Source organism: Bemisia tabaci, chromosome 8, assembly GCF_918797505.1.
Source record: "Bemisia tabaci chromosome 8, PGI_BMITA_v3".
Lineage (NCBI taxonomy): Eukaryota > Metazoa > Arthropoda > Insecta > Hemiptera > Aleyrodidae > Bemisia > Bemisia tabaci.
Genome location: NC_092800.1, coordinates 2,483,393 through 2,498,944, shown reverse-complemented (window position 1 = coordinate 2,498,944; position 15,552 = coordinate 2,483,393). Strand labels below are relative to the sequence as shown.

The window sequence follows — 15,552 nt, the reverse complement described above, 5'->3', positions numbered from 1 at the left end:
TTTTGGCTGCCATCTTGAAGCGTTGTGACGTCAGGAGGGTACGGTTTTTGCCATGCATGGCCATGCAATTGGCAACTCCCCGGCCTTGGCCGGCCCACATACCCGATACCGTGTGACGTCCGAAGTACGAAATGCGACCACCACTTATCCGCTTTGCTTTTATCACGTTTACGTTTCTGTGATTTGTGCATTTGTGGCTGTGTGCGTGTGCTCCGGTTCGGTTCGGTTATGTTTTTGACATCGCATCCGCTGAACTTCCGTGAATTTGATCAGGATCAGTGAACTTTACTACATAATAATCGTTTATCCATTTTCATCTTCATCCTCGGGAAAAGTCCTCATACTTTAGTGTTGCGTAAGTTCAACTCATACTTGTCTCTTTCCCTGCCTGCAATGGCAATGGATACTTACTTTGTCAACCTCTTCCTCAAGGCTGCAATGTGTACAATACAATTTATTCGAGCATATTTTACGTTTCTCAATCATGGAAAATCATGAATGTAGCCTCCATATTAACAGTCCATTTTTGTAAAGTTTAGTATTAAAGGCACAATACTTTTTTCCTGAGTAGTTGAGTGATGTTAACCTCAAACTTGATAGAGGGCTTGGCGGGTTGTTTTCTCCACATCTCAACTAAGACGCGTTGTTAAAGTCAGAAGTGCAACCGCTGAGTTATTCGCTGAGTGGCTGAGCTCAGCCGAAGTGTTGTTAAACGTTTTCTGAGTTATCCGCTGAGGTAAGCAGAGGCCGCCATCTTCTCAGCAAAATCGCTCAGCCCGAAGAGAAGAATCCATCTAGAAGATTGGTCAACCACTCAAACCATACGTAGAAGTCTGGAATGAAACCTGACAAATTTAAAATGTAGCAGTGCGTTAAAGGCCTTTCCTCTCGTGCAATTGCTGCTTAGAATGATAGTGCAACTGCAAGCCAAAAAGGAAATTAGAAAGAAAGCTTGACTTAATCTTCCTCACAGATTAAGTATCAAATGGTGTTGCAATGATCAACTGAATAAGAACATTAATCGAGCTTTCTCACATTGTGATGTGCTGTTTAGGGTTGCCGAAGTTACTTTAATATACTTCATAGGACATGATTAAAATGTTAAATGTAAAATAGGAAATGTTAAGCTTCAGCCTCTTCATCATTCCATAAGCTCCTTTCAGTAGGAAGTTCACTTAGGCATTTGAAATTTTAGGTTGATATAATCATGAGCTTTTTCTATCTATTGGTTTGAAGTCTCAATCCGATAATCAATCCCTTCGGAAGCTCAGGCTCTTAACGAGGCAAAAGCAAGAACAGGGATAGCCAAAGACGTTTGCCTTGTTGATCCCCCCTTTCTGCTACTCGCTACTTCTGACAATAACATTACCAGTAGTCTTTATACAATTTTCAATAAAATGCCGGAAGAATTCAGAAGGAGTGTGTTGGGGGAGGGACCTAGGGTCTCCAAGGCTAGAGTTAAGGAATGGGCCAGGAGAATCTAGCCGTCATTTTTTTTTTTTTTTTTTTTTTGTTATCGTGAACTTTTAGTTCTTTGGGTACAGTGTTCTAGCCATTTTTTCGTTTCTACCGGGTGCTACTTTTGAATTTAATTCTGCATTTAACCAAACTACGCCTGTATCAACCACCACTCATTCTTTCACTAATTAATTAGTATTTCTAGTATATATGAATCAAATCACTTATTCTGTTATCTATTGTTACTTTTCTATTTTGCTTCTTGGGCCCACCCAAACAAGCTTTGGTCTAAGGGTGAGCGCCTCTGTTTTAGTCTCTTTCTTTTGTAACCTTGTCTTTTTTGTTTAAAATAAAGAGTTTGCATTTTTTGATTTGACGTAATACATTGTACATATTCACTGTGCATTTTATATTAATAAGCATGTATTTATCTTCTCCAGGTGAAGAGCGGAACGGTAGACCATAACCATGACTGATGCTGACAGTGCCTCTGATGGAGAGGAAGGTGGAAGTTGGAAGGGGACAAGCCCTCGCTCCAGAAGTGCTTCATCTGCCAGTAGCAGGTCACGGTCTGGAAGTCCTGCCTCAAAAGCTAGTTCACGTGCTGCATCCAGAGCATCAGTCCGCAGCTCTAGTCCAGTAAACAAAGGCTCAAGGTCACCTTCCGTAGCCAGTTCTCGCAGATCTCGATCCAGGTCAGGGTCTCCTCCTGCATCTCCAGCCCGCTCAGGTTCTGGATCCCCAGCCAGGTCTCGATCTGGTTCACCTGTTCGGTCTCGTTCTGGTTCTCCAATCAGATCTCCGTCTGCCTCCCCTGCTCGCTCTCGATCTGGTTCACCTGCCCGCTCTAAATCAGGCTCACCTGCTCGCTCTCGCTCTGGCTCCCCTGCAGGATCCCGGGCCGGTTCACCCACTCGATCGAAATCGGGATCACCAGCTCGCTCCCGTTCTGGCTCTCCTGCTCAGCGCGCCTCTCGCTCCCGATCAAGATCCGGATCCGCTCGTTCAAAATCAAGGTCTCGGTCTGGCTCTGCCCCAAGATCAAGATCCAACTCCCCAGCTCATTCTCGAGAATCAAGATTTCGCTCGCGCTCAGGATCACCAAGAGCCCGTTCAAAATCTGGCTCTCCAGCTCGTTCCAGGTCTCGCTCCAGATCTCGTTCCAAATCAGGTTCTCCAGTGAGGTCTCGAGGATCCAAGTCCAGATCAAGATCCCGTTCAAAATCAGGCTCCCCAGCAAGATCAAGAGGATCTAAGTCAAGATCAAGATCCCGTTCGAAATCGGGTTCCCCAGCAAGATCAAGAGGATCTAAGTCAAGATCAAGATCCCGTTCCAAATCGGGTTCCCCGGCAAGATCACGAGGATCCAAGTCTAGATCAAGATCCCGTTCAAAATCAGGCTCCCCAGCCAGATCACGAGGATCTAAGTCGAGATCAAGATCCCGTTCCAAATCGGGTTCCCCGGCAAGATCACGAGGATCCAAATCAAGATCAAGATCCCGCTCTAGATCAGGCTCCCCAGCAAGATCACGAGGATCCAAGTCAAGATCTAGATCCCGCTCTAGATCTGGATCCAGGGCCCGATCTAAGTCTGGCTCACGGTCCCGTTCTAGGTCAGGTTCACCCAGAAGTAGGAAGTCACGGTCTCGCTCTGGTAGTGCTGCTTCTCGTCGCTCCGGCTCAGCTTCTCCTGCTAGAGATCGCTCACGCTCCAAATCACGTTCCAGATCAAGGTCAAGATCAGGTTCAAGATCTCGGTCTGGATCCGCTGCCAGTCGTAAATCTCGGTCAAGATCAAGGTCAGGATCGCCAGCAAGTCGCAAATCTCGCTCTAGATCGAGATCAAGGTCTGGATCCCGAGCATCTAGTAGGAGTAGATCAAGATCCGGTAATTGTTTTGACTAGTTTAATTTATCATCAGGGGAAATAATTATATATCGACGGTGTAAGTTGGCAATCACCTAACTTGGCTTGCGACGTTGCAGACTTCCTATCATACTTTATTTTTTGAACGGAAAACGACTAAACGGCAATTCCTTAAAACTGCTGTGATTTTTCTACTCACGAAGCAAATTCTGCAAAAACTTCAAGGAATGATGTCAATTTGTTCTCCTTTAGGAAAATAACATAAAGGCGGAGATTTTGCAGACACCGCAAACAAGTTAAGTGATTGCCGACTTACACCTTCGATATACTTTTAAGGGGTGATGCACATATTCGCGTACAATGTTCAAGTTAAAATATTTCACAACCTGTGCCTTAAATGATTCTTTGATTGAATAATTTGACTAAGCATTTTATCTTGAGGCAAGCTCTTCATATTTCTCACATTATTGAAGAAGCTTGTTGGAATCGTGACCAATTATACCATTTGTTTTGGGTGATTTCTTTTTGCGATGTAGGAAGCAAAATAAAGGAGTTTAATGTTATCATTTCATCAGGGACTTGCCGATTTTATAAACTACCTACCTTGAATATAATTGATAAGTTCCCTCATCTCGTTTTTCATTTTAATAGAGGGGCTCAATTCAATTTAGTGCAGGCATCCATACCAATAAAAGCTGAGATACCTGCCAAGGCATCAAAAGTTTTTTCCACAACCATTTGGCTAGTTTCTAAATTTCTTAACATACCTGCAAATAAGCCAAAACTAAGCCCTCTCCAAATTTCCTATTGAACGGAGACCGCCATTTTTTGGGCTGGCCGCTTTAATTCATGCTATTAATTGAGAGTTAATAGAACATAGTGTATTTTGATTCGATTTCCTTTTCATAATTTTCCCTGTCTCTACAACTTTACATTGGACTTTTATTTCCCCAGACAATGAAGAAAGGAGATCAGTTGCGGATAGTGATGAGGAAGTTGGCAGCAAGAGACGTAAAAAAGATGACTCAGATGGAGAGGGACAAGTGGCAAAAAAGAAGAAGCGTGCTGTCCTATCAGACTCCGAATCAGAAGACGAATCAAAAGGAAGAAAAAGGGCCGTCTCAGATGACTCAGACTCGGAAAGTGCGCGGGTCAAGAAACGGAAGAAGAAGGCACCCAAAGGAAGAGTCATGTCTGACTCGGAGGATGAAGGTAAAGGATCGGGATCCGATAATGAAGGTAGAAGCTCCCGAGCGAGTCACAAATCCGGCTCCGGATCTGAAGCTGGAAGCAGGAGATCAAGGAAAGGATCGGGCTCCGAGTCAGAGGGTGAAGATGGAGCACGAAAGAAGGTAAGTTGATCTACTTGTCCCAAGGTTATTTGTGAAGGGGGTTTAAAGTGGGAATAAGTATTTCTGAAATCAAATAATCAAACAGGGTTTGAGAGACCACTGAAGTTGCTGGGATATTCTCAATTTTCAATTCAGATTGTCAAATCCTTGAAAATACTTACTTGATTTATGAGAACATTTCCCAAAGTACTGAAAAATCCCTATTATGAGAATTTCCAGTGTAGTGGAAAATGACAATTTGTCGATTTGGCGATTGCTGTCAAGTTGTGTGTTCTTCATTCATCATCAGATGCGATGAAAAATTTGCTCTCATTATCATGTAATTTTTATCTCTTTATTCCCCAGGGGTGCAGAGAGTTTCAAGCCTCTCCTTCAATTTGATTAATGTTCTCCCCTTTTAAACCAAAATTCATGACAATTTCCCCTAAAGACTATCAATTAGTTTTACCAAAGAAATGAAACTTTTTCTCTATTAAAACCCTGTATTCTGGAGAAAAAACTCATGCAAGATCTCTCTGTTTTGTCCTGTCTCCTCAGGAGCTTTGGTTTTTAACCTTCTCAAAAAGCATTGCTCCAAAATGTAATCAGTCTATTGACAATTTTCAGGATGCAGATGATGCTGAGAATGTAGAGGGTGGTGAAACATCGAAAGCTGAAGGTGAAGGGACAGGTGAAGTTTTACCTGCTCTGTCAGATGAAGACTCTGATGTCGATCGACCGAGGGGTAGCGATGATGAAGGTGACAGGTAAGTCATTTCAATGCTCCTCTAAAATGTTGGACCTTCACAGTCCTATCCTACATGGTTAGGTTTTTCTGCTCGTTTTAAATACGTTTAAATTAAGAGAGGATACTTTTTACCCTCAAACTATCTTCCATCGTTCTCGTTTAATTTGAAATGCAAGATTTAAGAAAGAAACCATGATGATAATGAAAATATTTTTTGCAGGCAAAGTGTCAACCATTCTCACTCCGATTGAAATCTTGACTCTTCTGCTAATTTTTGACAAAATAAGTATTTTTCTTTGTAGATAACAGGGATTATTTCTATAAATTTGCATCATTGTCTGGTTGCTGGAATGATTTCCAGTCCAAAATTAAATTTTTTTTTGAATAAGATACAGTATTTCCTAATATACAGGATTTTTCAAAGTTTGATTGTTAAAAGTATACTAAAAGCATTTTTAAAAGGAAAATATAAATATAGTTTGTAGTTTGATGAATTCCTACTTTCAAATTATTCAAAATGTGAGACCTCTTCGCAAAAACATATGAAACCTCTTAAACTTCCAAAAGAGTATCTGCTGAGGCATTTGATAAAACGCCTGATTTGACTATTTGCCTGCAACATATCTGAACTAGGATTTTTTAATTTTCACATTTTACCAGAGTAGTAAATGGAAGAAAAATTTTAAATTTAACATGATCCTATTCTTGTTTTATTAGCAAAAATTATTCCTTTGTAAGTTTTGGTTGAAACAATCCTCCTGATCACATATCCAGCAACCTCATACTTTCACTCCATTAGGCTATCAAAGGGAATAAAATTCTCTAAGGAGCAAAAATGTAAAGAAAGTGAAAATTTATTAGACACCATGTTTGGCTGGTTCCCCCTATTTGTATTGCCCAAATCTGATTTTTTGGCGCATCAACTTTTTTTTTACTTTGAATCTATACTGAAACTCTTAGAAATGAAGAAATCAGAATAAAGCAAAGTGAAAAGAAAGTGTAGCATAGGAAATACAGAAAATATAATAGTAAATAAGATAATGTTGTTGACATCTTGATTTTAATGCTGGTGTTTCAACAACGACCTTTCTTGCTATAGGTATGAGATCTGTAAAGATTTTGGTGAAAATGTAATACACTCATGTCAATTCAAAAATTTAAAAATTATTTCAATTTAATTTAAAATTTGCCAGATGCCCCGCTGAAATGCGTCTAAATTTTAGATTTTTAATAAACTATGAGTTTGTTTATAACATCTTTTATCAAAAGTTGCACTGATTTTAACTCCTGTTTATTTCCATTTTTATTATTTTTTATCTCAACCTGTATTGTACCCGTTGTTGTATACCCGTATTGTATGTGGATTCTCCCCATCTCAGTTATTTCCTTTCCTGTTTTTTAATTTTTAATTCTAGATCGATTGATTTCTCATGTGTGTTGCATTAAATGCAGTTTCAGTGAATATAATATTTTTCATCTTTCAGAGATAATAGCGGTATGTCCGATTTTGATATGATGTTGGCCCGTAAGAAAGAGGAAGCCAGCCGTAAACGTCGCCGTAAAGATATTGACATCATCAATGATAATGACGATATCATTGCTCAGCTTCTTTCAGACATGAGACATGCAGCCAATGTAAGAAACTTTAACTTAAAAGTTATCTTCACATTTTAATTTTTATTGCTGACTGCCAGAAAGAGAATTATCGGCAGGAATCCATATGATTATTTGGAGAAAAGTATCAAAAGACCCAATACCTTTTACCGAAAAATGTATTAAATTTTAATCCGTTCATTTGCAACTCCAGGGGAAACTTCACTCTTAGAATTTATCTTCAAACCCAAGTAAAATTTTAGAATCCTCTGAAAGAGAAATATTTGAAAAGGGTGTTCTTCTTTCCCTCGCAAGTTTTATGAACTCTTTAGTTTATTAATCATTCCATATATGATGCCATTGTTTTATACAACTGAAGAAGAGAGGAAAAAAAGCATACTAACTCCTTCCACCATCTTCATTCAAGTTAAAATTCAACTTCATTATTCTTTAGTTTCAAAGTGAATTTGTTTTATACTTCTGAATGACTCACAATTTTCTCTCTTCTTTTTTAGGAGGACCGCGAATTGAACAAGCAAGGCCGCCCTGCAACCAATAAAATCGCCATGTTACCCAAAGTTATGTCACAGCTACATAAACATGACTTGCAATTAGCGTTCATTGAGCACAATGTACTAACAGTCCTGACAGACTGGCTAGCTCCAATGCCTGACAGAAGTTTACCTTCACTCAAAATCCGAGATTCAGTACTGAAACTTTTGAAAGAGGTACGTCTATCAGTTTATATTCCTCTTTTTACTCTTGTTGTCTCATCGAGAAAGAAACCAAGAATACTTGTTACCCTGATTTCTTCGTTCACAAATCTCAACCGGTATTTTCAACAGAAAATACCTAAATTAAAAATGTCAGAAAATTTTATGAATCTTGAAAAATTCCACCTTGTTCGCATGGGAAATCAGTATGGACGGGAAAAAAGATCTGTTCAATTAAGCTTTTACTGTACCATATCACAAAAACGGTTCTCAGTCCAAGAAACGCCCCTGCAAAGAAGTCAAAGACATTAAATCACGTAGACCGTGCGTCCGGCTTGGTTTAGTACAGGTGGAGCGAGACAAGTCTCTTGGAGCTCAATGATGGGCGGGCAGGGAAGGGGAGAGAGGGTGTGTCCCAAACACTCGAAGAGACTGCAGAGAGGCAGTGGAGAATTCATTGGTGCGCTGGTTTTTCACGAATATTTCGTTTAAGAGTCCATTTTCTGACAAAGTTCCTAAGAATAAAAGTTTTAGAACGTATAATTTTACAACTGTATAGCAATGTTTCATTTTTCCAAACTAATTTTTAACCGAGAAAAAAAGCCTCACAATCCGACAAAAATTCACTGGAGCCGCTACTGCACATGCGTAGATGTGCGCAATTGGGACACACTAGAGTCCCTTTACACTGAGAGTCAAGACAATGCGAATCCATTTCTGATTGGTTCCAGTATTTTAGGCCTCCATAGTGTCGCAAACAGGAATAAAGATTACATTTTCACCGATTGCAAAGATTATAATGTGGAATGGACTGGGGAATAACATGTTCGACAAGGAACAAACGGAATGAGAGAAGGAACGGAGAAAGGAATTTGAGAATGAGCCGATCAAAGATTACGAAAAACTGCCAATTTGTGTAATCTTTATTCCCATTTGTAATTCCATGAGGGGGGGTTGTCTTGACTCCCAGTATAAAGGGACTCCAGGACACAAACTCATCGATGCGGGTCGGTGCCAACACTCATCGGCATGCAAATTTTTAAAAATTGTCTCGCCTTGCGTAACACAGGATGTACAGTCTACGTGATTCAATGTCTTTGAAAGAAGTCATCAGTAGTGTTGTCTTTTTTTGTCTGAAGGTTCAGGGACCTTTTCATCTATGATTATGTGTCCTAGTTGTCTATAATTTTATTAAAAAAGGAGATTCTGCAACAAATGAATTTTACAGGTGTTCAACTTTCCAATATTGGCATCCAAAGAATAAATTGTTTTTTTTTTCTTGCAGTTTCCTCCTGTAGACCATTCTACGCTGAAACACTCTGGAATAGGAAAGGCTGTGATGTACTTGTATAAACACCCCAAAGAAACCAAGGAAAATAGGGATAGAGCTGGTAGATTAATAAATGAATGGGCGAGGCCTATTTTTAACTTATCCACCGATTTTAAAGGTAAGTTTAGTGTCTTGAAAATTTGATTTTTTCCAAATCTCTGGAGGACGAAAAGTTAATAGATTGTATTCGATAGTGGTTTGATGTATCGCTTGGTTCAAATCAATAGAACATAACTTCAAACAAAAATTTTAGGATTTAATTTGGAAAAGCTGAAAATGAGAAAATTCCTAACAATTTCACTTTTCATTGCCATTTGATACTTGAAAGAATACAAATTCGATTACAAAAGACCGGTTACCTTAGATTTCTAAATTGACTCTTGAGGCTATGTTTACATATTGAACCAATCGATATCGCTACAATCTCATCTGTTTGATGTATAGAATACGACCTGTACCGTTTTGATGTGTGTATTTGACTATGGTAGCTTGTAGAGGCTGCAACCTTATCTTGGCATTTATTTCTCTACGTGATTAACAACTCATCTTTTATCTCTACTAACGCCATTCCTGGCAACAAAAGGGATTGAAAGCTCGTCTGTATAAAAATGTTTGAAAAATCAGTGAATCATGTGTAAACAATATATGACCAGACCACCCTCTTAAACAAATGTTCTGACTTCAAGATCGCAAAATTTTATCCTTTTCATATCTCAAGATCTCTCTAGAGCGGGTTTCATGAGGTTGTTTGGTGTTCTTCTCTTCTTTATATGAACCATGCTCCCTGCAAATGTATTTAGTTCCCTCCATGTTTCATTTCAATTATCATTATAGTTAGTGAACAAATTTTTTCACTGAACAATCTTTGACCAGCTTTTGAAGAAAGGAAGATGCTTTTTTTAAATTTTGATAATCTGAGTTTAACGTATAAAAATGTTCATGATGCATTATCCTTGGCAGTCTGAAAGACAGGAAACCAATTTCACGCAAATTATCTCTTGAAAATTAACTTCAATAATGATGGCCAAAGTGCAAAACCTTGATTTCCTCTTCGCTGTATCAAAATCTCCGTTACTATTTCATTTTCTCCAAGAAAAATAAGCCAATATTATTGCTTGAAAATTAATGCAGAATATTCCGCTGTAAAACTAATTATTCAGTGAAAAAATTAAAGTATGACAGAAAGTTGCAAGTGGAGATACATGGTTCTTCTTTTGGCCATCAATATGTTGTTTAAAGGTATATATCCACGGTGTAAGTCGGCAATCACATGTCTTGTTTACATTGTCTGAAAATCTCTGCCTCTATGTTATTTTTTTAAAAGAGAACACATTGACATCACTCCTTGAAGTTTTTGCAGAATTTTCTTCGCACAGAGGAGAATAATCATGGCAGTGTTTAAAGAATTGCCGTCAAGAAGTTTTCTGTTTAAGAAATAAAGTATGACAGGAAGTCTGCGATGTCGCAAATCGAGTTATGTGATTGCCGACTCATACCGTCGATATACCCTTGATATATTTTGACCTACAGGGCGATTTTTGAAATGACATCGACTCTATGGCGTGACATGACTGTCGCCGCTTAGTCATGTCGCGCCATAGAGTTGATTTCATTTCAATAATCGCCCCGCAGGACCGGTAGTTACATTTTCGATCTGATCAGTATTTCTATTCTTATCTTCTTAGTCACCCATTGTCTATTCATGTGATCTTATGCACACCCTCTTGTCTCTTAAATTCCAGCTATTAGTAAGGAAGAAAGACTGCAGCGTGATCTTGATCAAATGTTGCCAACAAAAAGGCGAAATTCAGAAGATGGAGAGAGTAGTGAATCTAGGAAGAAAGACATCAGCAAAGCTATTTCTGGTGATGAAAAGTAAGACCCTTCATTTTTATCATTGTTATATTTTCTTTTTTGGTTCAGTTTCCAAATTTTCTCATCATATTTGATCCTTAACTTTTGGTTCAATTTATTTTTTAACTTGTTAGCTGCCTGGTTTGCGGTATAATTTGCAGCAAGTTGAGAGGCGCAGAAAACATGCAAGTACAACAGACATTGCTCTCAGGCGGCGGTAGCATCATCTCCTAGACATGAGTGTAATGTGAGGTTCAGATCTGTGATGATGAGATGTTTTCTCCTCTCAGCAGAAATAATTTTAGCAGAAAAATTAACCTTAATTTTTAAGGAACTCAATTTTTCTGAATAATCAGGGTGTCCACAAGTCTGGAATTTCCGAGAAGTCCGGAAATAGTACTGATTTTTTAAGGGTGGCCCAGAAGCACTGAAAAAGTGGAGAAATCCCGCAAGAAGATCCGGAATTTTTGTAATTTTTGTCGGAATTTGAGAGAAAAATTCAAATTTTTGAAATTTTTCGAATTTCGTCAAATTAAGGTACTAAAAAAGTACTGAATATCTCTATTGAGGAGGTACTGAATTCCTCGGGAATGTACTGAAAAAGTACGGTATAAGTACTGAATTTTGGACAGCCTGCTTTAGTAGAGATCCTGAGAAAAAATCTATTTTGCTTCATTAAAGATGTTCCATTTCCTACTAATTATTAATTATTTCGATGAAAAAAAATTTGAAAATCCTTTAGTTTGTATTTCAAGGATCAATTTTCCCTGAGATGCTTTTCAAAGATGTTGGCCCTCAGAATACATCAAATACCTACTTTCTGGAAGTGGGATTAAAAGTAAACCCCCTTCCCTCTCGATCTTCTGAAAAATTACCCAATTTTAGTTGAAACCAGTACAACCTTGTTTATGTATTTGCTTCCTGTCTGTGCATAAAGAGTCGGACTAAATCGTTGTCCTTCTGATGAAAGGGCGTATCTCTATTCCCATGTAAGTTCTGAGAAGCATGGAGTTACACGGAGAGTAGAGCTCTTGCAGGAATTGAGATACGCCCTTAACGCAGAGCAAATGGACTGCATTTTGCAATTTGGAACTATAATTCTAGCCCAGTTTAAAAACAACGTATGTGCCATTAGTCTCCCTATGTACATACGTGTTTTTCCAGAAAAGCCAGAATTTATTGTCCCAAATTGCAAAATGCGGTCCAAATATGAAGGTGGATTCTCAACATAGCATGGGGGATTCCCTCTATTCCAGCTTCAACTTTGAGAGCTTTTTTTAAGCTTGGGAGTTCGGCCCAGAGAAAATCAGCGGCACCATTGTGTTTCTAGTAAGATTTTACTCAAGAAAAAGCACTAATATTGCAAATTTCTAACTCAGGAAAGTGCTTTATCATGCACACTTCAATTCGATGCAAAGAAAACATCTTTAGCCCAAAAATATCATTTCATTAATATTTTCTGTCTCTTTGCAGAACATTGAGGCCAGGTGACAAAGGATGGATAGCCAGAGCAAGAGTTCCAATACCCTCTAATAAAGATTATGTCACCAGACCTAAGTGGAAATCAGACATAGACATGAGCCGAGTAAGTTCATTCCTTCTTTATGATCAATTTTTTCATATATTGAGTTGAAAGCGCACTGAATCAATTATCATGATGGCGTTGACAGCAAACATTAAGAAAACCTACTAAAACCTTGAAATTCATCAGAAATGAAGAATCTGCATGTTTTATGAAAACGTTACCCTAGCTGATTCTGAGGTTTTCTTCAATTTAAAATTGAACTGACAATTAACAGGGTTACTAGATATTGAAAACCTGGTAAAGCCAGGGAATTTTGCTGCAGAAGCTAAAAATTTTCTCTGCCAGCCGAAAAATTTCACTATCTTCCTGTGTACTTGAACGTTTTATCGGTGTAAATCAGAACTTCTGCTTCTAAGTTCCAAAATTGTGTATTTTTTCAATTTCAAGACACTTCGTCCCGAAGCATTTTCATGAGATATTATGCCTGAACAAAAGCTAATAAGATATGGGAAAGTCAGGGAATTTTATTTCCATAAATTCTGGAAAGTCATGGAAAAGTCAGAGAATTTGAAAATCGAAGAAACTTTCTCATCCTGTTTAAGGTAATAAAACAGAAGTGATCGAGTCTGCTGACCTAAATGTGTTTATATTTAACCTATATATGAAATCAGAGCGTAATAAGATTGCTAAGTTGAAAGTGAATGTATTTTTTCCAATTTCTCACATCAGAAATGTTTTTTTTTAAAAAGGAAAAAAAAAAATGAGGTCTCAGCTCCATTAGCCTCTACTGTCAGCCCTTGACGATCCTTTAATCAAAGCCCAATTTTCTTTTTCAGACCACCAAGAAACAAATGAATAGATTTGAAAGGCATTTGAAGAATTTCATCGACAACAAACGCCTGAAACAGTCACGGAGAGCTGTGCCTATCTCAATCGAAGGACGTGGTATGGCCCTGTAAATCTTCTGTATCAATTTAAATTAATTTCGCTGTAGAGAATTTAAATTATTCTGTAAATACTGGAATCTGTACAGCACAAAATATGTGAATTGAAAGTATGTTAGCCGCTGAGTTTCCCTTAGAACTTTATTTCTAGCAGCTCCAAGGATCTTTTTAATCATCTTGTGAAGTGCAACTTCACTGAGCAATTTTTAGTCAATGTATTTTGTTCTGATCCTGCATTATTTGTTTCTATTTTTTATCTTAATTTTATTGTGAGTTGAAGGATCAGGATCAAAACACATGGGATATGTTTCAGAATTTCATGAAGTCATTTTGGAAGCAGAATTAAGTATGTAATGTTTACTTTTTCCCTGCTTCAAATACATTTTTGAATAATTTAGAAATATTGTTAAAATATCTGAATATTATTTTGTTTCCTCGTGATTCTTTTAGGTTTTCACATCATGCTTAATTGTTTCTCTTGACTTTTTTTCAAGGTCTATAACGATATAAATTGGCCAATCCTCCATCCTGATATGAAGTCAGATTCCCAATTCTGCCTTCCCTATTCCTTGACCACCATCATCCTTATGTTTCTTCCGAAGCTATCCTTTGATTATCTCCTCCTCCCTGTGGAATCCTCTTCAATTCTCTTGACTTTTCAGATTTCCTCCATGTTTGGCACCATTCTTTTATCTAAGAAGTGAAGCTACTTAAAGCACAATTAGTACTGTTTGTCTAAGTTTACACATTTTAAGCTGTTGATTCCTCTGTATCAAGAGTCATCAAGAAAGATACCTGTTTATAATGACCGTTTTCTATCTCAAATATCTGTGCTAAGTCTTATTAACGAAGAGCAAACACGTTGTAATGTGTCTTTCTTCTTGTATAAATTTGTTATTTCACACAGTCTTAGTGGCAAAAATCTAATCTCTTAGATTCAAAAGCTTTTTGTTCTTTCCTTCTTTTACACAATCAATTTGGGTTAAGTGAGAGCGTAGACTCGAGTTTTCTGCACCTGTGACTTTCCACCATCGCGTTTTAAACCCAATGGATTGCGTTCACCATATAATAAAAGAGAATACTTTTTCTGAGCAAAAATGAACGAAAAATCAACACAGCTTAATTATTTCTAATTTTTACAACATGTTTTTGAAGTTTGATTTGATTTTTTTTTACTAAGCATCATTTTCTTTTTATTTAATGAGTAGGTATCAATGTTATTTTTCCCTTAGTTGAAAAAAATATTAAAATAGAAGAAGAGGGTCAGCAGAGTGTCCTATCAAATATGAATTTATATGAAGAAAGAGGAAGGGGAGGGCACCTATTCCACTCTTATCAACTTAGGATACGTGGCAAACAAGCACCAGAAAGAGACCTTTGTATTATTTTTGTACAATACTATTTTAATAAAAATTATTACCTAAGTCCATCCTGATCTTCAGTTCTTTCTAGCATTCATATACCCATCATTTCTCTTCTGTTCTGATATAAGAATAGTGAATTTTGTTGAAAGAGGAAGTAAGTGGTAAGCATTAAACCTCTTTATCGGTTAGGAACTTTCAAGAAGATTCTGGATTATCGCTAACCTGAGAAACCTGTGTATCCTTTTTTTTAATTTTAAAGGAAACAACCAATTTAAGAAGCTTTGAGCAATACCACACGATGTTGCTCCTCTAACAGGGAAAAAAGCTATGCTCTCGCATCTGAGTGGTGACAATGATATGTATTAAATGAATAAAAATAAATTCTTGCTTTCATATTAGACATGGAAATGGGAAAAATATTTTGAGTGGTTCATCTCATCATCAGTGTTAGGACTGAAAGAGATAATTGTACTACATTTTGCAATTAGGAACAACAATTTCCAGCTCCTTTAAGAAAGAACGTCTGTGCCATTAGTTTCCATATGCTGGTAAGTGCTTTGACATGCGAGTCACATATTTTAGATCATGATTGCAAAATGTAGTCCAATTCAATGACATTATTATTCTGCTGTGCTAAGGAAAAACGCGGTATGATTGTTTAAACGGTACCTTACTGTAAAACTCGTATTTTTCAGCAGAGCTAGGAGTGTTTTCTAAGTATTCAAATTGTTTTGCAGAGGAAATAGTCATAAATTTCCTTGAAAATTATTGATTAATTGAATGAATTCAGCATTGTCCAATGGCTCATGCGGCTTTCTTTCTTAGT

General features: G+C 37.6%; 1 protein-coding gene across 1 annotated transcript; it reads left to right on the top strand.

Moving 5' to 3' along the window:
- Nucleotides 1–172: 172 nt before the first annotated feature.
- LOC109036017 (uncharacterized) lies at nt 173–14,789 on the top strand. Its single transcript, XM_072303807.1, has 10 exons — nt 173–355; nt 1,899–3,346; nt 4,279–4,676; nt 5,283–5,422; nt 6,888–7,038; nt 7,512–7,724; nt 8,995–9,157; nt 10,782–10,914; nt 12,367–12,478; nt 13,255–14,789. The coding sequence occupies exons 2-10, from the start codon at nt 1,927–1,929 to the stop codon at nt 13,375–13,377; spliced, it is 2,853 nt and encodes a 950-aa protein (XP_072159908.1). The 5' UTR covers nt 173–355; nt 1,899–1,926; the 3' UTR covers nt 13,378–14,789.
- The last annotated feature ends 763 nt before the right edge of the window (nt 14,790–15,552 follow it).

What these genes read in the sequence shown, in the direction of transcription:
- LOC109036017 (XM_072303807.1), top strand. Translation starts at nt 1,927, where the DNA reads ATGACTGATGCTGACAGTGCCTCTGATGGAGAGGAAGGTGGAAGTTGG. An exon ending in AAGATGGAGCACGAAAGAAG is followed by an intron (nt 4,677 to 5,282) that starts GTAAGTTGATCT and finishes GACAATTTTCAG; the next exon opens with GATGCAGATGATGCTGAGAA. An exon ending in CAGACATAGACATGAGCCGA is followed by an intron (nt 12,479 to 13,254) that starts GTAAGTTCATTC and finishes TTTCTTTTTCAG; the next exon opens with ACCACCAAGAAACAAATGAA.